The 21,288-nt window shown below is 55.3% G+C and overlaps 1 protein-coding gene across 5 annotated transcripts in view; it reads left to right on the top strand.

Annotated features, from left to right (window-relative positions):
• The window catches only part of BCL11B (BAF chromatin remodeling complex subunit BCL11B), a 97,361-nt gene that overhangs the window by 53,762 nt on the left and 22,311 nt on the right, over positions 1-21,288 (top strand). Inside the window, exon 1 of one of the 5 annotated variants that reach the window (XM_023256021.2) lies at positions 17,227-18,789. The exons of the other annotated variants lie outside the window; for them this stretch is intronic. Within the exon in view, the coding sequence (XP_023111789.1) occupies positions 18,438-18,789 (352 nt within the window). The 5' untranslated portion in view covers positions 17,227-18,437. Of the gene's footprint in view, positions 1-17,226; positions 18,790-21,288 lie in introns of those variants that run through there. 5 annotated transcript variants of the gene reach the window in all.

Below are 21,288 nucleotides of genomic sequence, written 5' to 3'. Positions count from 1 at the left end.
GCACTATTAGACTTGAAAACCTCTCCCGGTTACCTTCTACCACCTTCAGCAGCGGCTGGTGTATGAAGGTGGCGAATGGCGGCAGGTATTACTCTAACGTTTTTACTGTCATTATAACTATAATTATTACTATCACAGTCATCATCATTGCCATTTCCCTGGGTGGAAATATTCCAGCATCCACGTGGCTTTTCCCCTTGTGGCCGAGTCCCGCCTCCCGACATCTCTGGTTTCCGGGGAGGCCGTTTTCATCCCGTCCTACCCACGGCATGGGCATTCTTACCTTGCGTCCCTTGGCCCGTCCCCATGTCATCCCCCCCCCCCCCCACTTTAGGGTCTGTGTGCATTTGAGTTTTCAGAAAGTCTTTCTCCTCTAATCGAGATAATGAGCACAGTATTTCCAGAACCGCTGCACTAAAAGTCAAGTGCAAAGTGATGGCTTTCATTTGTTGTTCTCTCTCCTTCTCTCTCTCTTAATATGCATCTCTTTAAGGAGGGATTGGCTGAAAGCAAACGGCTAATAACCTATGGATTTATGGAGCCAGCGCGAGCCGGCTTAATAAGCTTTTATACCTGGAACCGGCGTTCTGTCCCTTTAAGTTGAAACTCCGACTTGCTTGGTATTTTACAGTGCCTGGTTTCATTTATGCTGGAGCCAGACTTACTATGTGAGAGCCGTCCGCATGCTGGAATTAGTCTTAAGCTTGCTTCTGTGGCGTTGCCAAATTCCATGTTTGTGTTTTATTTAGAATTCTTTTCACGGCCAGCCGATTCTGTTCCGGCACACACAGGCGCTGTTGCGCCCCATGGAGAAAATAAGCAAGCTTGCGTTTTCTTTGGCAGAGGCCGCGGCCACAATAGACTGCGGTCTCCGAAACATTTTTTAAAAGCTATTTTAACCCATAACAGATGCATAAAGTCGGCACAGGCATGCCAGTTTTCTTAGTTTTAATTAAAAAATAATTACAGTCTAATGGGATGTTAGTGACACATTTGGATGAATGGTGGGTGACATTATCTGCAACTTAGAGACGAGTGCCTCTCCCTTGGCCGGAGCAGAGGTGGGGAGGAGTTGGGGAGGGGATCTGGATATCTGTTCTTCATTGCAGGATGGGGGTTGGGGCAGTGGGTGCCGTCCTGGGCACCGTGGGGCCAGTGGAAACCTCCGTGAGCAGTCAGAAGGGACATCCTGCTGTGGCCGGCCGGGTGACAGAGCTCCCGGGACGCGGCGACGAGCGTCCCAGGAACAGTGGTATTTTGGTGCAGCCTCCGTCCTGGCATGCTCGATGGGGAAATTCTCACCTGCGGGGCTCCTCAGCAGGCGACAGTGGTACCTGGGCGCTGTGGCCTCAGACCAGCTTCTCGGCTCCCGTGATCCCCCTTCCCCCTCAGGAATGACCCATCAGCTCTGGGACCTGCTGGGGGCTGTGTAAAGTAAGAAGATGCGTCTGAAAGGTACAGAGGCAGAAAGACTGTCTTGCCCGGTACTGCTGTTTCAAGAAGTCTGCCCCCCAGATGCTCATCCTGGGTTCCGTTTTTATGCAAAACTTGACTCTCCTCGGAATCCAGAGTAGAGTGTGGTGGGCTGGGACATCCCCTGGAGGCAGGGTCTCTGTGGAGACTCAGGGCGGGGATGTGGACGGAAGCATGCGGACTTGGCCAGGAGGAAGGGATCGATGAAGGGATGGGCGTTTCTGGGGCTTCTGTGATGTCTTATTACCCCCACTAACTAGGCAGCCCCCACTAGGGGGTGGCGACAGGTTGTTCTGACCTCCGAGCCTTAGTTTTGTTGGCCCGTACCCAGCGTGAGGAGCACGCCCTGGGCAGAGGGAGGAGTCCATGTCCTCGGGCTTAGTCTCCCTGGAGCCAGCTCTGCTGGGAGGAGGACCCCGTAGGGTCGGAATGATGGGGGCGTACCTCTCTAATAGGCGCTGGGAGCTGTGTTATCCAGAGCCTTCCAGATCAAGAGGAAGATGCCTAGCCTAGCTGCGCCCTTGCACCCTTCTTGCTGTTGGACAGCCTCATGTCCGACTCACGCAGCACGCCCTGTCCGGGCCCCTGCGCAGCATTACCGGATGCCCTTCGAGTGGGCACCCCCGCGGAGTGCCCCAGAGACAGGCAGGTACTGGCTCCAGGCCACCACATCGAGTTAGGGACTGCCTGGCTGGCCTCAGACCTCTGAGCAGGCCCACGGGGGACCACCCCATGGCTCACAGTGGGTTCTGAGAGACAAGGGACAGGCCGGAGACCTTTATTTTTACTTCGGGGGTGTTGCAACTTACTGTCGGTGGAGTAAGACGAGCGCTTCTTAGACAATGTTTCCCTGAGTCCAAATTCCTCAGAAGTGAAAATTAAGTTCCTCTATTAAAAACATGAGTCACACCAGCCCAGATGAGAGCCATCGTGGCGTTCCTCGAATTTTTGGAAGGGAAACATCGCATTCATGTTAATCCTTTTCAATTATACCTCATTGCTGACAATCCACTGGGCGTTTCACATCGCGGACCTCTGCACTCTGATCGCTGTGGAGGCTTGCACGCAGCACCCGAGAGGGAGAGAGAGAGAGAGAGAGAGAGAGAGAGAGAGAGAGAACGAGCACATGGGGCCTCTGTTTCCCTTCATGTGGGGACACCTAGGTCCGGGAGCCTTGCTGCCTAGCACCCCAGGGCTTCCTTCGTTCCCTCTGCAAGGAGGGAATCTTGGGTCTTGGGTATCTAATTGCTGCAAATGATTAATGTCCACTTGCAAAGATTCCATGTCTATCTGCCCACGTGAACTGGAAGCAGATGGGAGTGGGGTGGAGTGGGTTCCCTGCTCCATGCCTGGCTCTGGCACAAAAACCCGGGGTCCCCCTCTTCCTGGTGGGTTTCCTGCCCGGGTGAGGGTGCAGACAGGCTAGGTTTTTTTGTTCCCTCAAGGAAACTGGTCTGTAGATTTGGTGTTATCATATCCTTCCCAGAATGCCTCCAATAACCAAGTCGGGGACCAAGATAGGGAGGTGTCACTGGTGGGGCAGGGACAGACCCAGAGACTTCTCGCTTTGGGGGAAAGCAGCCAGAGATGCTGGGGAAGTGGGAGAGGGTGGTTAGGCTGGGGTTAGCTTCCCTGGGCTGTCACCTCTCACCTTGACCATCATGACCCACCAGGCCTGGGCCACAGGTGGGCTGACCTTCGGCCCCAGATGCAGCTTGCGGGGGGCGGGGGGGAGGGAGTGTCCTCTGGGAAACTGCAGCTTTGCGTATGTGAGAAATCTGAGACTTGCAGTTCAGCAAGACAGAGCTGTCAGACCAACCCGGATGGAGTTCTGTCTCTCCTGCTTGGGGTGTGCCGCTTGAGTTTTGGAACTTGACCCTTTTTGGGGAGAGGGTCCATTTTGCTTCTGCTTTTCTTTATTCAGCAAGATGCTGCACCCTGCCCGCTGCTCAGGTGAGTCCTCTGGTAGGAGGAGCAGTGTTGAGGGATGCATCTGTGGAGGACGGAAGATGAGTGGGGCATGTCAGGACAGTGGAAGTCATTGACCCGAAGGGGACAGGCTCTTGGATTTGGAATCGGATACAAAGTGTGGTTTCTGAGTTGGGAACCATCACGGTTTTGCTTTTTTTTAATGTTTATTTATTTTTGAGAGAGAGAGAGACAGAGCACGAGCGGGGGAGGAGCAGAGAGAGAGGGAGACACAGAATCTGAAACAGGCTCCAGGCTCCGAGCTGTCAGCACAGAGCCCGACGCGGGGCTCGAACCCACAAACCACGAGATCACGACCTGAGCCGAAGCCGGACGCTCAACCAACTGAGCCACCCAGGTGCCCCTGGAGCCATCACGTTTTGAGGGGGGTGATGGGTGTGGGAGATTGGAGGGGGCTGGACGTCAAGTTCATTTACTCCCGTTCAGCCGAAGTTTCCTCTTTTTATAAGAACAAGCCCCTGTAGCCGATGAGAAGGTCAGGCCGGAAAGCAGACAGTGTTACTCATTACGTCCCTCAGAAAGTAGACAAGGACTTAGAATGGTGGCACCAGCAGTGGGGGCTCCAGAGAGCAGGGAAGAGCATGATGAGAGCCCCTGGACGGGAGGTGGGCCAGCGTGTCAGCTGTGGGACCTCTCCATCGGCACATTCATTAACCTTAAGGAGGTCAGGGGAGTAAGAGTGACGGCCCCATGTGTCCGGAAGTGTGTGTGTGTACATGTGCACATATGGGTGTACGTGCATATGTGTGCGAACGTCTGGGACCAGGCTCCTGGCCAGCTGCTCTGTGATGCTTTGTAAAGGGCCAGGGAGCAGACCAGGAGGCAGTGAGGTGCCCAAGTGCCACCACGGGCTCTCCTGAGGATCCCCGGATCCTTACCCCTTTGGGTGCCCACAGACTGCCCTGAGGCTGCTTTCAGAGGCAGAGCCTGGTGGGCAGAGAGCCCTGCCGGGGACCCACCAGGCCTGAGATTGCTCTGGCTCTGCCCTTTCCTCACTGGGTGACCCTGGCCCTTCACCTCCATCTTGGAGCCTGGGTTCCTCGCTCACTGAAGGGAGACGGTGAAGGGTGTGTGCCCAGTGCTAAATACAGGGCCTGGCATGGAGAAGGCCCCAGCGAGGGGAGCGGTTACTGATCTCATGATGACAGTTGTCACCGTAGGTAGAGGACAAGGAGTCTTCTCCATGGTGACCCAGCAGTCTGCGGTGCTGCTTGCAGCCGAGCTGAGCGGGTGGTGGCGAGGGCTGGGCTCCCTCCCACATCAGGGACCTCCCACATCCTAGGTGTGGAGCCCCCAGGTTTGGGAGTGTCCAAGTCCCCTCTCCTGGACCAGTGTGAGCTGTTCTGTGGGGGCAGCAGTAAGTGCCTGGATTCAGTTTTGGGGGCATTCTTGTCCCTAGAGGGGAGCCCTGCCCTCAGTCTCTCTGCTTGGGCCACCTGGAGTCCCCTGCCAGGTACCGGCTTTCCAGTTTGCTGGCCGGTGTCTGTTTCTTTCCTTGAATGGCCACCCACACCTTACTGTGGACTCAGACCTCAAGCTGTCAGCTTCTTGGTGTTCGGGTATGAGCCGCTGGGGCTCCTTAGGGGCCTGTTCCAGGCCTCGAACAAAGGGGCTGGAGCCAGGGAGCTGGCTAGCTGAGTAGAGCGCTCTATTCTCAGTAACTTCTCCCTGGAGAGAGCCTTCTTAGTAAACACCTCTGCAGTCAAGGTGGACTGGAAAACTGTGCCCTTGCATTTACTGTGGCTGATAAAGCCCAGAGATGTATGGAAATTCTAGGCAACTCTTCCTCCCCTTCCCTGGTTTCAGCCATTCTTTTGGACTAAGTCTCCCAGCTTTCCTCTTTTCTGCAATCTTTGTTGTGTCTGTTTTTGTGTGTTTCCCAGAAGAAAGGGGATGCTGTGGTCCGGAGATGTGTTAGGGTCCTGTGTGGATATAGCAGGCACACCTCCAGTGCTGCCTCCTATACCTGTGGCAGACATCACTAGTTGATCACAGCACCTCTTCCCTCTGGGGGCGGGGTGGGGGTGGGGGGTGCTAGACGCCTCAAGCGGATAGGTGAGGCAGCCACTACTCATCGATCACACCGGCCCAGAAGTTGAAATCTCATTTCCATCCTAGCATGCCTTTGAGAAAAAGTCGACGTGCAGACTTAGGCAGAGGGCATGGTCGACCTGGCCAGTTCAACCCTGGGCTGCGGTCTCCGGGGTCCTGCCTGGGCCTTCCTCTGATCTAGCTTCCGTGAGCAGTGGGTCCTGCCGGCCTGAGGCCCGGGTTGCCCCCCACCAGGCCCGGCCAGGCTCCCCAGGGGTGTGTGTTCCAGCGGCGCCTTGTTGACATCACTGTGAGCCCTGACGGGTGAGCTTCTCGTTCCCTCTTGTCCCAGTGCCACGGGGGCTCCGTGGCTGTTCTCCACTCCCAGCCGGGAGCCCTTGCACTGACCTTGTCCTGGCCTGGGACTTGGCTTGTTCTGTCACATGGCCTCTGTGGTCTCCATGGATTTCCACCCCAGGGCCGTGGCCTGCTCTCCGGTCGCTTGAGAATTCCCTGCTGATGTCAGTGAGGCTGTGTGTTTTGAACAACAAGCAGCAGAGTTTTGGGGTCTAGTTTGCACGGGGGCTGAGAGAGGTGGGATGGCAGCTGCGTCTTACAGATGAGGAAACTGAGGCTCAGAGAGTCAAGGCTCCCCTTGGAACTGCATGGCTGGGAAATGGCAGCAGAGGACTCCGTGCTGGTTGCAAGGTCCCAGCCCTTCTGTCCTTCTCGTGAGGCACGGTTTGAGTGCAGAGCCTATCCCGTGCAGCTGTCTGAGTCTCGTCCGCTGTCACTGTGCTGTGCCTGGGACACGTTCTGGCTCCCCTGTGGAGCTGCCCCCACCCTCTCTCTGCCTGGGCGTCCTTGTTCCTGTCCACGCTGGACTTGCCAGCTGCAGTGTTTGTGCCTGTGTGTGTGTGTGTGTGTGTGTGTGTGTGCATACACGTGCACACCTCCCCTCTAGACCGGACCTTGGCTGAGGCAGGGACGGTGTCTTTCGACCTGTGTATCTCTGACACGAGCGTCGTGGATGGGTATCAGACTGATTCTTCCAGCAAACACGCCTCCGTGCTACCCCATTGTGCCTTGGGCCAGGAACGTGTCAAAATGGGGCCCGGCCAAATTCTGGAAAGGGGCTTTGCCCCCAGCCTCCCTGGACGGGGTGGAGGCAGCTGCATGTGTCGCCTTCCAGGCGAGCGTTATAACCAGAATTGTGAAGTCTGGAGCCACAGGGAACCTGAAAACCTTTTTTCCTCTTGTTAAAGGCCACCCCGTACTTGGTCTTGCTTTGGTTGGTTCCCCGTCTGGGCCGTGAAGGAATGGCTCTTAAGCGCTTCTGGAGACCTCGAGAAAGCTAGGTGTGAATATTAGAGCCTGCCAACAGCCAGTGGCAGCAAGTTCCTAATAAACAGACTCCCAAGTAAATAACGTGGTGATTATCAGGCCAGCAGCCCCAGAGACGCCGGGCTCTGTGGGGGCTGGTCCCCGCCCGCACCTGGGATCCAGGGCTCAGGGCCTGTGGCTGACACCCCAGCTGTCAGCCTGGCTTTGCCGGAGAGGGAAGGGATGGGGCACCTGGGCGAGCTCAAGTTCAGACTGTGTGGCCCAGAAGGACGAGGGCTGAGGTCCTTCAGCTCTGGCTTTGAAGGGCTCAGAGTCCCCCACGGGAGAGTGAACTCCCTCTGGCTGCGTTCACGGCCTCCAGGGCCCGCTGGACTCCTCTCCCAGTGCTGCCTGCTGTGCTCAACCGTGCTAGCCAGGCCTCTGTCGTAGCTTCCATTCGTTATAAGATGCCCACTCTGTGCCAGGCCTGGTACACCTGTTACCTCATGTCCTCCTGAGGCTGCTACTGTGATACTGGTATGAGGAGGCGGGGACGTGGGGCCTCTGTGACTCGCCCGGAATCACCCATTAACACATGGCGCGTTTCCAGCTGGAGCTGTGGGACCCTGCTCGGCCAGAACCCCAGTGCTCAGGGCAGGTTACTGTCATGTGTCTGAGCCTGGCCTCATGGGCTTCTCGCTCTCTCAATGGGCCCTGGGTACCTCTGCCCTCCAGCCTGGCCAGACTCTGTCCAGGGAGTCCCTGGGTCTCCAGGCAGCCGGGACCCTACTCGGCGAAAAGCTCCCCCAGGCAGCGCTCAGTACACGCCTGTGGGCCCAGCTGGTCAGGTTGTATCCTCCTTGTGCGGGACAGCAGGGCTCCCAGGGCACAGGGTGTGCTTCGTGTGTCCGCCTCTGGGTCTCGGCACTCAGTGCATGACTTGGCACCCAGGAGGGTCTGCATGAATGAAGGGTGTGTTTGGAGCCTTCTTGCTACCAGGAGTGGGTGGGGGACTGGAAGTGGCCGGAGTGAGTGCCTGAACCTTGCTCAGCTGCATCATATGCAAGAATTCGAGTCCAGAGGACTTGGCTGGAGGGGGCTTAGGTAGGAAGGGAAGGAGTGGGGGGCCTTACCCAGGTGAGGTCTGAGAGTGGCGTCTGCAAAGGCTTATGGTGATGCAGAGGGACCCCTGAGCTGGAGTGCCATCCTGTTCTCCTGCCCTCTTTTGTTATTCGTGCCGTAGCTGCTTCCATAGTAAAGGGATGTGAAATCTCTTACTTTAAGTAAACCAGTGGCAGGAGCCTTCAAACAGCCATAAAAGGATGGGAGTCATACAAGCAAGGAAGGGACTGGAGAGCTCGTCCGGGAACCTGTATTTCAGTGGAGCACAGAATTTGGCTCTGAGCCTCCTGGCAGCCTGGCCACAAGGGAACCCGGGTGAATTCTGCTTTGCTTAGGAAAGAAAAATGGTTCAGGATAGAGAGATTTTTGCATCAACCTCAATCCTGGGAGACTTCCTCCCATGGTTTGTTAGCTCAGGTAAGGCCTTTATCTAACATGAAAGTCCAGATAGTAAATATTTTAGGCTCTCCGGGCCAGTGACCTCTCTTGTAGCTAATCAGCTCGGCCATCGCAGAACGAGAGTACTCGAGGACAGTGTGTATGTACCCACTTGGGTACGACTGTCGTTTCAATAAAACTTTATTTACAAAAGCATGTGGCCAGTCCATGGCCTGTAGTTTGTGGATCTCCAAGATAAGGAGTAATAAACGTGATGCTGAGGGATCGTTCTAACATTAGCACACACAAAAAGCAGGCATCTTCTCATTGACCTTGGAGGCAGTTGAGACAAAACCTAAGTAGAGAGTCCGATCCGCCTTCCATCAGACCTCCTCTGTCCAGACCATCTCCCAGACCTCATTCTGCCCCTGGAGAGAGAGTTACATGGATATCCGGTCGGGGGCCACTGGCCCAGGCGTTGCCCTCCCAAAGCCTCAGCCTGCAGGTGGAAGGCAGCCCTGTGGGCTCCCCTCCTGTGGGACCAGGCTGTCCCTGTGGGGTTATCTTCCTTCAACAACTTGTTTCTGCAAAACAGATACGTGAAGGAAGACCAGCAGTTGTTGGAGGCAAAATAGGAAATTTCTGTGAATTCCACATATTAGCACATACTTTTTTTTTTAAATGTTTTTATTTATCTTAGAGAGAGAGAGAGAGAGCCAGAGTGCGAGCATGGGAGAGCAGAGAGAGGGGGAGACACAGAATCCGAAGCAGGCCCCAGGCTCCGAGCTGTCAGCACAGAGCCCAGCGTGGGGCTCGGTCTCATGAACCTCGAGATCATGACCTGAGCCAAAGTTGGATGTTAACCGACTGAGCCACCCGGGCAGCCCCTTTACCACGTCGTTTCAGTTTGGTTGTTTACTCACTCCTGACCCCCGTTCCACAGAGGCTGTGAGGACTGCCTAGACGTGCGTTTTGCTTCTTTTTCTTCCTCTGCAAAATGGAGGTTCACAAAGCACCAGGACAGGACAGGCACACAGGAGGTGCAAGGAATTAATTTTCTTCTTTCCTTCAGTGCTAGAGTGGCCAATGCCTTGTAGTATGGTTGCATTTAACTAACAACTGTCAGAAGTGGGTGGTGCAGCCTTTGGGACGATCCTTGAATTTTTCCAAAACTTTGGAAAACCTGAATGAGGGCACCAGAGTAGACAGGAACTCTCTGGGGGCCCAGCTGGCTCTGGCGTCCTGGGTGGGGAGAACCTCTGGCCACTGGGTAGAAGCACTGTCTGTCGCTGGCAACTCCGGAATTCTCTCTCAGCTGCCCAGATGGTCTTACTTTCACGGACCTGCATTATTTTAATTCTCCCTTCCCGCTGCTTCGAAAGATCGCGTTTCCATTAAGTAATGATCATTGCATCCAACTGGGACCAGGTGGGCAGAGTCTCGGATCACCTGCGGGCAGGTGTTCAGAAGATGTGCCTCCAGACTCTGCCCACCTGGTCCCAGGTACCTGTCAGTGAGGCAGTGGCAGTAACGGTCTTGTCGCACCAAGTGGGCTTAATTTAAGTTCTAAGCCAAGCGACTGTGTTTTACTTTGCCCTTGCGGCCCTGTTTTGGATACATTCATAAATGTCTTTAACATTTCGAACAGTTTTAAAAATGTTTATTTACTTACTTTGAGAGAGATAGAGAGTGCGTGTGTGTGAGCAGGGGAGGGGCAGAGAGAGAGGGAGAGAGAGCATCCAGAGCGGGCTCTGTGCTACCAGCACAGAGCCTGACTCGGGACTCCATTCCACGAACCATGAAATCACAACTTGAGATGAAATCAAGAGTCGGATGAGCCACCCGGGCGCCCCCTTGAACATTTTTGAACAGTGTCCTTCATGATGACCTTCAGGGACCCAAGGATGGAATCAGGACACTGGTGCTCAGTTTCGTCCGCTTGGGCTCAGGCTCGTGCTCTGCCTGGGAATGAGGCGCGTTGCCCATGAAGAAGAAGGATTTAGAAGTCTTGTCGGCTCATGTCTGTGCCCAGCTCCCAGCTGCCCAGCACTGGCCTGGGCACGGAGGGTGTGCTCGGTGCCCTCATGTGTTGGGAAGGCAGCTGAGGGGCCACTGAGTGCCCCACCCGCCTTCCCGGGCACTGTTGGGGGGAAATTCCGGGGCAGGGAGGCAAGCTTCTGAATCCGCCACCTGCCTTGCTGTGCCGGCTGCCCTGTCCCCCACCCCGTGCCGCACCTGTGGTCACTGCAGACAGGAGAGACTCGGGGCCGCTCAGGTACAGGCCAGCAGCTCACAGCTGCCTCAGCCGCTGTGCCGATGATGCCAGGGAGGGAGATGCCTTCGCTCCAGATGCCTGACAAGTGGCTGGCCCCCAGAGTCCACCGGGGGCCTCCCACACAGCTCAAGCATGGGTGCCGTCTGCAACAACTTCCTGGGACAGTGGCTGTCCCCCTTCAGCTGCACACCCCCCATCATCATACCCGGGATGACCTTTTCCATTCCAAGGCTAGGATGTGACTTGAGCAGGGTCCCAGAGGGTCCGTGCTCTGTGCGCTGGGGCCGGGGCAGTGGGAGAGGTTGGGGTTGTCCTCGAGAGGTAGAGAGGGCCACTTCCTCCAGTGCTGGGCTGCAGTGATGCTTTTAGGGGTGTGTGGGGGGGAGGTCCCTTCATAACTGTGCCCCCACCTCCCACCTGAGACAGTCTGCTGCAGAAGGTGCATATAATGGACCCATTTGTGAAATCAAAGAGCAGAGAATGAATGAAAGAGCTCTTTGAAGGCGGTCGTCTTGTCAGGATCCCCACGGTGCCTGGCGCGTAGTAGGTGCTCAGGAAATGCTTGTTGAACAAACAAACAGAGGAGGAACCCGTTTTGAACTCGCTTTTGAGACATTAAGGCCACGGACACAGCACCGTGTGTTCTGTCCGTCCCACATCCTGAGGATGTGTGCGCTGTTTCTGCTGAAGAGTAGACAGGATTTACAGGTACGGACCCTCCATTTGGTGCCTGCCGTGGAGACCTGCTCTGCCCTGCCGAGGCCGCAGGGGACGAGAAGGGGGCCGGTGGGCAGCGGTGCTGCTCTCGGGTCCTCTCCAGTCTCTGAACCTCTCTGGGAATGGGCAATCTTTGAGATAGCGCATGGAGGGGCCCCGCCTCATGCCTGGGCCCGCTGGGGCTTTCTTCTGTCAGGGCGGGGTGTGGCTAGTGCACGGCCGACGACCGGGGGTGAAGGGGCCCCGTGGGATTCTCTGCGGACGCAGTTTCCAGTGGCTGCCCCTCCCCCAGAGCACGTGGGCCACGAGGCCAAGTTGTCTGGTCCAACTCCCTGCCCCACCGGAGACCCAGGTCCAGGGAGGGGAAGGGTCTTGTTCGGGTCACTTAGCAGGGGTGGAACTGCATTAGACCCCAGGCTTGTTCCGCCTTGCTGCCCCACTGCCCCCGTGGTGAGCTGGCCCGAGCGAGGCTGGGGTCAGGGGTCACGCTGCCCTGCACTCATGAGGGCTGTTGGACGTGGCCTCCAGTGGCCACGAGGTGGCTTCTTCTGTCTGCCCAGGGCTTTGGAAGGATGCAGGCCCTGCCCTGGCCTTGGAGGGAGCCTTTGGGGGAGGCGCTCTTGCTTCCCCTCGGCCCCGTGAGTCCTCCCCTCCATCCCTTGAGCTGTCACGTGGTGCCGTGGTCTGAATATTTGTGTCCCCCTGCCTCCAGTTCATGTGTTTAATCCTAGCCCCCAAAGTGATGGTATTAGGGGGCAGAGGCTTGAGGACGCGATTAGGTCACGAGGATTAGTGCCCCTGTAAGAGACCCCAGAGCGTCTCCACACCCCCAGTCTCTTCAGCCACGGCAGGAAGGCTGCCGTCTGGGAACCAGGCAGGGGGCCCTCACCCGACACCACATCTGCTGGTACCTTGATCTTGGACTCTCGGCCTCTGAAACTGTGACAAATAAAAGTTTGCTGTTTGCAAGCCGCCCGGTCTGTGGTGCCGTCAGAGCGGCCCCAGTGGACTGAGACGGCTTCAGGACGGGGAGCCCCTGGGCTTTCCTTTTCATTCCAAGGCACAGTCGGCTGACCAGCCAAGTGCTCCCCGGCACCCTCTCTGACCAACGCCAGCAGACTTGGTGAGCTCCTCCTGGGCTCTACCCCATAGAAAGCTTTCACAAGAACAAACAAACGACCCCGGGTGTTCGCACGGAGGCCAGCGTGTCTGACTGGTGCTTGGGTGCGTCCCACTGGGTGGTACCTGAAACCCCCGCCCCTGGAGGCACCAGGGTCCCGAGACAGGTGCGGTGCCCAGAGGTGCCACAGAAAGAGCCAGGGGACCTTCAAGGAAGGCGGGGAGCTCTGGAAGGGGGTCTGAGCCGGACGTGAAGGAGGCAGAAACATTCCCCAGTGGTACAGAGCGCGAGAGACCGTGTGAGGCAGAGGGACTGGACCGCCTGGGGTGTGAGGGAGCAGGAGACTCTTCGGGACTCAGGAGTAGCTGCAGTGGCTCGATGTGGGGTGCCCGTCAATGAGGGCAGAGAGGGTAGAGAAGGCTGCTGGCAGCAGATGAGGATGTTTGGGGCCCCGGTGTGGGGGTCTGCTGTTTCCCCAGGAGGCAGTCCTTGGTAGGCCCCTGGGGGCCCCTGGCTGTGTGACCTTGGATAAGTCACCTCACCTCCCTGAGCCTTAGGTTCTCATTCATAGACTGGAGGGACCCCGCCCCCAGCCCACCCCCGCAGTGAGATGATGATCGTGCTGATGAGGACGGAGATGGTACCTGCTTCATCAGGCGGTTGAAGGTTTGAAGAAGGGTCTAGTGTGAGTGTGCCTAGTATTCGGGAAGGTTGCCCTGATACCGTGTGGCCCCTCAACTCCCCAAAACCCCTAGTATTTGAAGCGTAAATTTTGATAGTTTTTCTTTAAACAATTTTTTTTTTTAATATTTATTTACTATTGAGAGACGGAGACAGAGCGTGAGTGGTGGAGGAGCAGAGAGAGAGGGAGACACAGAACCTGAAGGTGGCTCAGGCTCCGAGCTGTCAGCACAGAGCCCGACGCGGGGCTCGAACTCACAAACCGCGAGATCGTGACCTGAGCCGAAGTCGGACGCTTAACTGACTGAGCCACCCAGGCGCCCCAATTTTGTGATAGCTTTGCAACTACCGATTGGCTTTAAGCACTTGATGGTCAATTTGTTTCTCAGACATTCTTTAAAATGAGTCTTGTTTGGCTTCCAGGACTAGGAATCTCTGGCTCAAGTTGCTTTTTCCTTTGTAGAAATATTTGCATGGGCCACTGGCCACTTCCCTTGGGCAACTGGGTGCTCTGCGGTGTGGATCCTGCCCTTAGGAAACCATTGGGTGTCTGAAAGTTGGGGTGATGTGTGTCCACTCTCTGACTTGCCTGGACGCCGGGCCTCCTCCCCACCATGCTGGGCCTGGCTGTGCCAACTTCTCTGTGTCAGCGGAGTCTGGTCTGGGAGGAAAAAGGCTCCAAGGGCTGCCTGAGGCAGCTGGCCGAGGATCGGGAGGGAGGGGGTGCTTTGCATTTGGTTTGGGTCAGCAAATACTGACCAAAGCTTGCTCTCTGCCAGGCCTGGGGGAGGCCCTGTCCTTGAGTGCAACCATTGTGGTCTCCCAGTTTCCATTGTGGGTCGGTCCGGAAGTGTCCGTGCCAGCCTCCTGCCCTATACGTGGGCAAGTACATTTGCAGGGGAGCCCAGGGCCCTCCCTGGCCATGACCCTGTCTGGAGGAGCGGGCCACGTGGGGTGAAAACAGATGGCCTTCCACCCTAGTCAGGGTCCCATGCAAGGTGACTTCCCTGGGCTGGGGCAGAGGGTCATCTCCCTTTCTGGGGAGCAGGCGAAACGCCTGGACCCCAGAAATAGGCCTGTCATGGTTGAAGGGCTTCCAGATGAGGGATCCTGAGCAGAGCGTGCTGAGTAGACCCTTTGCCCGATGGCTGCTGTGCCTGGGCCTCAGTTGCCACCCGCGTCCCCCGCCTCCGGCTGTGGGCGCTGGCCTTTCACACTTGGCACCGGCTCAGCTCTGGGCTTTCTGAGCAGGGATGTCAGAGTTCCAAATGGGACTTCCGCGGGGCCCTCCCCTGCCCACCAGGGTGGAGCTGGCTCACCCCTCAAGTCTGACCGGGCCTGGCTTTGGGGGCCAGGGAAGTGGGCGGGCTCTCTCTCCCCTGTGACGTGGATCCCTGCCACAGCCCAGATTTCTAAACACTCACGGGTGGGCCTAGTGGGGTTTCACTGCTCACCCGTGCTGTGTTAATAAGATGGTTTAAAAAAAAAAAGAAAAAAGACAAGAGCCTTGCCTGCGGTGGGATTTGGTGCCTTTAGAAGCAGAGGGACAGAGAAGTAAGGGGGAGCTCTTCCACAAGAAATAGACTCTCACATCTTGGGATTTGGGGAAACAGAACAGGCGAGGCTTTTTTTTTTCTTCCTTCCTTCCCAGGCACTCCGTATTATTAAGACACTCTGTCTTATAAGGGATGCCGGATAATTAATCCTGTGGCGAGGCAATAGCAACAAACGTTAGAATATATTTAAATAATGAGGAAGCTCTTTAATGTGGACCTGTAGAATAATTGTGGGCCAGTGGCATGAAGGAGCGGGGATCCAGATTTATTGAAATGTACTCACCCCTTCAGAAGACGGGGGGTGTGTTCTTTTGTGTACATGCACACGCACACGCACGCATGCACACACACAGCGTTTAGCCAGAACCCTGCTAAGTCTTTTCCCTTTTCAGTCGAAAGGAATCAATTATGCCTTGTGGTCGCTTTCCAAAAACCACTTTTGATTGTGTGATTTTGTTTCAGTCGAGAGCTCCAATCAGCCCCTCAGAAACAAGCCGGGGAATAAACCCTCTCACCAAATATCTGGGCGTCCGTGCACATTCTCAGCAATTGAGAATATTGACAGCGATCAGAATTCCGTGGCTGTTGAAACCTCGCCTCTAATTGAACTGGGAAAGGTAAACCCAGATTCAGGGCTCTGCACGCTGTAATTGCAATAATTTAATTTAGCTATTTAACCTGTAATTCAGTGGTATTTATTAAGGAGCACGGGAGAAAATGAGGCCATTAGGAGCCAGAGATGAATACATTGAAATGAAAACGAACACTTCTAACTGCCAGTTGACCTTCGGTTTGTAGCAGTTTTTATTAGGCTGGTCACGGTAATTACCAGGACGTGAATCAGGGAGGAAAGTGAATAATTCCGTAATGAACATTTTTATTCATTATCTCGCATTTTCAGGAAGCGGAGAAGCACTGCGCAAAAGTATCGGCAACTCGCCTTTTCTGTTTGTTTTTTGAAAAATGATTGTTTGTGGACAATGGCCCCGCGCACAGCATCATCCTGAGGAGGGAGTTGGCAGCCCGGGAGTCGGGAGAGAGGCGCACGGGTGTGTCGTCCGCGCTGGGCAAGCTCCTGGGCTGTGCCGGGGAGACTGCTGTCCAGACGCGGTGGGCATCCACCTGGCAGGGACCAGGAGAACCACATGCCTGCCGGGCCGGCCGGGGACGCTTTTCCAAAATTAGTGATCAAATGGGAAGTTTTCTTGACGTGTGCTGACCCAGGCGGGGGGGGGGGGTCAGCCAGCTGTTCTTGCACCCTGTCAGGGTGAATGGTCTAGAGGTGCAGGGTTTCGGGGGCCCGGGGGATAGCTGGGAACACGTAGTGAGATGCTTCATACCCCTGGACCTGCATATGGGGCGCCATCCTGAAGGTTCGCCAAGGATGTGCGGGAGAACGTGTACACGCGCCTGCAGGCTCCTTGTAATGGTGGAAAGTTCTGGAAGCAAGTAGATCCCAGGAGGGAGGAGGATAGCTAGAAGGTGCAGTCTCCCGGTCGTATGGTGGGACACACAGAGCAACCAAAAATAATGACTTCACAGTGTCTCTAGCGATGTGGGAAAATGCTCCCAGTGTAACTCCAGGAGAGAAAAGCCCATACCAAAACTGTACGTGGTATTTCTTTAAAACTCAGAAGACCCTGTCACGTTGATTTCAAAAGTTATGGTGACTTTTGCTGATTGGAAAGAGAAGTTTCTAGCCGGGCACCTGTGATTTCATTAGCTCCTCCTGGCACTTGCCAGAAAACCATCCAGCCCTTCGATGTAGCAGGGGCATGTACATGAGCTGAAGACTGTGTCAGCCCCGCCGTGGGGACAGCTTCCCAAAGTGGCTCAGTACCCTTGCGCCATTGGGAGGCGCCTTCGGGAGGCGCCTTCTTTCATTGACATTATTTCCATTCTCTGCTTGTGACTCCAAATCGGAAGTCAGGGCCTCCGTGGTGCCCAGGCCTTCCTCCTCTGGGGCTGGGGTGCATGCATCTGAAGTGGGACATCTGTTGAGTTGGTGGCCCTGGTCCCTGCATCTCCTCTTCTGCTGCTGCGCACCACATCTCTGGCTGTGGTCCTTTCCATTCAGATAGAGATGTTAGACTCGCAGTCTCTAAATGCAGCTAGAGGAGCAAGTGTAGTGTGTACGTGTGTGCGCATGTGTGCGTGTGTGCATGTATGCATGCATCTGTGTGTATGCACATGTGTATGTGTGTGCACATGTGTATGTGTGCACACGCGTGTGCATGTGTGTGCATGCGTGTGCATATGTGCACGTGTGCATGTGTGTGCATGCATGCACCTGTGTGTACGTGTGCATCTGTGTGTGTGCATGTATGTGTGCATGTGTATGTGCATGTGTGCATGTATGTGCCCGTGTGCATGTGTGTATGCATGCGTCTGTGTGCATGTGTGCATGTATGTGCGTGTGTGCGTGTGTATGTGCATGTGCACATGTGCATGTGTGTGCATGCATGCATCTCTGTGTATGTGTGCATCTGTGTATGTGTGTGCATGTGTGTGCGTGTGTGCATGTGTGTGTGTGTGCATGTGCACGTGTGTGTGCATGCATGCATCTGTATGTGTGTGCATCTGTGTATGTGTGTGTATGTGTGCATGTGTGTGCATGTGTGCATGTGTGCATGTGCATGTGTGTATGTGTGTGCCTGTGTGCGTGTGCATCTTGGTGTTGTCAGAGGAACCTCATTAGATACATGGATGATACCCGCTCCTCCTCAACAGGGTCTTCAAGTCCTCCCTGGAGGCTTGTTTCTTGGGGGGGGGGTTGGAATTCTCTTTCCAATTTCTAATTTCCCAGCTCCACTCATTTTGTTTCTTAAGTGCACTATTGGTTATTGGGGGAAGAAATACAATGACAGGTCAGCCCTGAATTCAGAGTGTCTGGACCCCCCTTTGTGTAACAACCTCGGCTGACTGGGAAGAAGGGGTGGGGGGGTTCCTGCAGGCCCCAGGGCGGTGCCTGGCATGTGCTGGGCCCTCTGCCCATGTGCCTGTCTGCCTCTGGTCTCCTTCTTGCTCATCTGCCTACTGTGTCCGACCTGATACCTCCATCTGTAATCCTGTACAGGCGCCAAAGAGATGACTATTGGCAAAGGCAGTGTCGGGTACCTTCTTAGAGCATGGGCTAGGGAGGCTGGAAGGCCCGCCATTGGCTTCTGGCTCTGCATCTTGGGTCTGGGTGTACTCCCAGGTGTGAGAAGGAAGTTCCCGAGAATATGTCCATGTCTTCAGGCCAAGTTCTAGCACAGAGTAGGCTCCTGGTGAAGGTTCCTTGTTCCCCCTCCAGCTCCAAGCTTGCTATTACCATGCTCAGCATGATAATCACAACACCTCCCTAACTGCAGAGGGCCCAGTGGCACCTTGGATGTGAAAACACCCGGCTTATGCCAGATGCCCATCGAAAGAGCTAGCTGGGCTTTTGAGGCATCTAATATGGCTTCAGAAGCATTTGCATTTTTCAGAGTAGATGGGTGCACACGCTCTCTGCACACAGGGCTTCTGTGTCATCGTCAGGAGCCCCAAGATCCCCTTGCCATCTCTCCCTGTCCTGTGGACACAAGGTATGTCTTCTCGGCCATGGGCACATATTTCCCCAAAGTGCAGCCGAGCCCTCTGAACCTCTGAGGCTTTGGGTCTCCTGGAATCTCGGGAGCATTTGCCAGAACAGCTGCAAACGGTGCGTGGCCAGAGGGAAGGGGCCGCTGCTAAGTAGGAGCCTGGAAAGGCTGTGTGCGTCCTGGGACCTTTGGCTGAGGACGCATTGATGGCCATGGTCGTTGTTGGAGGGGGCATGGGGCTGTCTCCTCGCGGAGCTGGCTGGCCCACCTGCCTTGTAGGGGAAGAGGGAAGGCCAGAGCATCTAAGCCTCCGTGTTGGGGGGATAGCTAGGGCACCCTCTCCTCATTTTCTTAAGGTTCAGAAGAGAGGGTCACGGCGCTGTGTCCCAGCAGCCACCATAGCAGAACGCGGCCTCCTCGTTCCTGTGGAGGAACTTTGGAACCTTTCCTCGTGGTTGCCTGGTTACAAGATCATCTGCCCAGAGTTCCCCAGAAGGGGCTTGGCTGGGGAGCCACAGGCAGGGGAGTCGGGGGAGAGTGGCTGCTGTTGGGAATGCAGTGAGTACATTCGATCATATCTAATTCCCATTTATGTTACGTCGGACAGCCCCACTGCCCAGCTGCCCTCTTGAAGCCTCGGACCGCTGGGGTTTTTTGATGCATGAATGAAGCCTGGGAAGTGGGCCAGGACTTGGCTCATGGGCTTCTTCATCATTTATTAGCTTCTAGTTTTAATTGTTTCCCGACTTCTTTCCAGATATTTATCTAGCAAGAATTGTCAGTCCTTGCTGCGCTGTGCAGACGCAAGGGGCGTGCGCCAACTGCAGAATGTTAACGGCTCTTCTGGGCGGCGGGCAGGCATTTCAATGGAGTCAAGCAGGTGTCGGGAAAGCAAGCTCCTACTGTGCGTCGTCAGCCGGCGCCGTGTGATGAAGGGGCCCGGATGGACCGGACAAGGCTCCTATTACAGAGAGGCCTGCTGTCCCTGGGGAGGAGGGGGAGGCAGGTGCTGTCACATAGAGACGTACATTTTGTTTGGAGCGCCACCTGGGTTACAGGCCCCGGGACGTGTGGCCTCAGGCAGAGACCTCTCTGAGCCTTGGGTTCTCTGTCTGGGATCTGAGGTGACAAGCCTAGCAAAGGTTACTGAAAACGCTGAGATACTCGGGAAGTGTCTGATTGAGGGGACAGGCAATTGTTTTGGGGGTGCTGTGTCCCAGGGAAGTGTGGTGGGGCAGGGTGAGGTCAGGACGCTGGGCTGCGGATGTAGACATGATGTATCACCTGCCATTTTGTACTGGTCCCCCCTGGGAAACGGGTTCTGGGGGAGCTCTGCAGACGACCTGTAGGGCGTGGTGGGGGCGCCACTGGCAGCTTCTCTTCCTTCCCTTCCAGAAGGAGCCCTGGGTCCGCCATGTTGGTGCCTGAGGCGGTTTGGGAAGGTTCCTGAATCAGGAACCAGGGCTTGGCTGGTGTGTGACCTTGGGAAGTCCTTTCTCCACACCGGGCAGCCTTGGTTTCCCCATCTGGTACTGGTTGGGGTTGGGGACTGGGCAACCTTGCTTGTCACCTACCCTTAGTTTCACGATTTGGGTGGCCTCAGGCAGGCGTGAGTCAATCCTCAGCCTCGGCTTCCTCGTCTTTGAACCTCAGTGAAAATCCGTACTTCAGGGACCGCCGTGGGGGTGGAGAGGGGCCCTGCTGACCAGGTGCCCGAGATGCAAGTCTGTCGGCTCTCTGAGGGTCACCGTCATCAAGGGTAGTCGGCTCTGTGGCGGAGATGATGGGCTCTTGTGCCGGACTGTCCAGGCCTGGGTCTCGGCTCCTGCACTTCCCTTCGGACCCCGGGCCTCGTAAATAAACCCGTTGAGTCTTATTTTTCTCCCCCAACGAGAGAGAGATGAGCTTACTGTTGAGGCCATTTTACCGATGAGGACTGAATGAGAGGCACAGAGACGTTGAGTGCCTCATCCATGGTCGTCAGCTAATAACTACTGAGCCTGGACCAGAAACCCATAGTACACATGGGGCAGCACTCCTGGGGGGCCAGCCTTACACCCAGGCCCCTGGCTCTGCCCCCCACTGTAGAACAGGGATCCAGAAGTCCCAGCTGCTTGGCAGGCCTGGCCCACCAGACCTGGGTGTGTTTTCTGAACCAGTGCAGGCCATGCACTGACAGCTTCCTCTGCCACTGGGGACACTCTGGGACTGGAAATGTTTGTCTTCCAGAGGGGGAGGAAGTGGGGACAGGCACCCCGTGTGGCAGCCCTACCCCCAGCCCTCAGTTTCCTGATTTTGCTTCTTTCCCTGTCATGTTTCGGAGATTTATGGTGGAGACCAGATGCTTCGTGTGCAGGGACATACACGTTTGTCACAGAGTTCCCATTCCTTTGGGAACCTGTTGAATTTGCAATTTGCTCTGGGGCCATATTGATTGGCAGAAACCATCAAAACCCGCGGTGCCCTCGTTCATGTTGACAAGTGCGGGGTCCGAGAAAATGGCTGGATCTCGTGGCCCTAAGGCCCTGGTTTGAGGCGGCTGTAGGAAAGGGGGGGAAATAAAATCCCTCGGTTTTCAGCTTGCTTCTTGAGCGGGAGGTTAAAAAGCCCATTTTCGACGTGGGGTTTTTAAAGACCGATCCCTTCTGAGATTTGGCCCAAATGATTTGAAACAAAATGATCATAGGGTTGATTAAAAAGTGTGCCATCAATCTGTCTTTGTGGTCTGGACTGAAGCCCCTTGTTCACAGTGGAGTTTGTAAATGTTGTGTGTTTGACCATTGTTTCTTCACTCAGTTATGTTTCTTATCCTAGATTTGGGTGTACACACTTATTTCTTAGAAGGGAAGCTTTTTTTTTTTTTTTTTTTTTTTTTTTTTTTTTTTTTTTTTGCAGAAGGGAGTGGTGAAGTGGATGGGGGAGTTCACCCCTCTGCAGGCAGAAGCTGAGTTCTCTAGCATGTTCTGCCCAGCCGATGGTTATTATTCCCCCAGAAAATAATGTCCTTTTTTTTTTCTTTTCCAACTTGCTTTTAACATTCTGCCCTTGGCATCTGTT

This window comes from Felis catus, chromosome B3 (assembly GCF_018350175.1).
Source record: "Felis catus isolate Fca126 chromosome B3, F.catus_Fca126_mat1.0, whole genome shotgun sequence".
Taxonomy (NCBI): domain Eukaryota; kingdom Metazoa; phylum Chordata; class Mammalia; order Carnivora; family Felidae; genus Felis; species Felis catus.
This window is presented reverse-complemented; position numbering and strand designations above follow the sequence as displayed.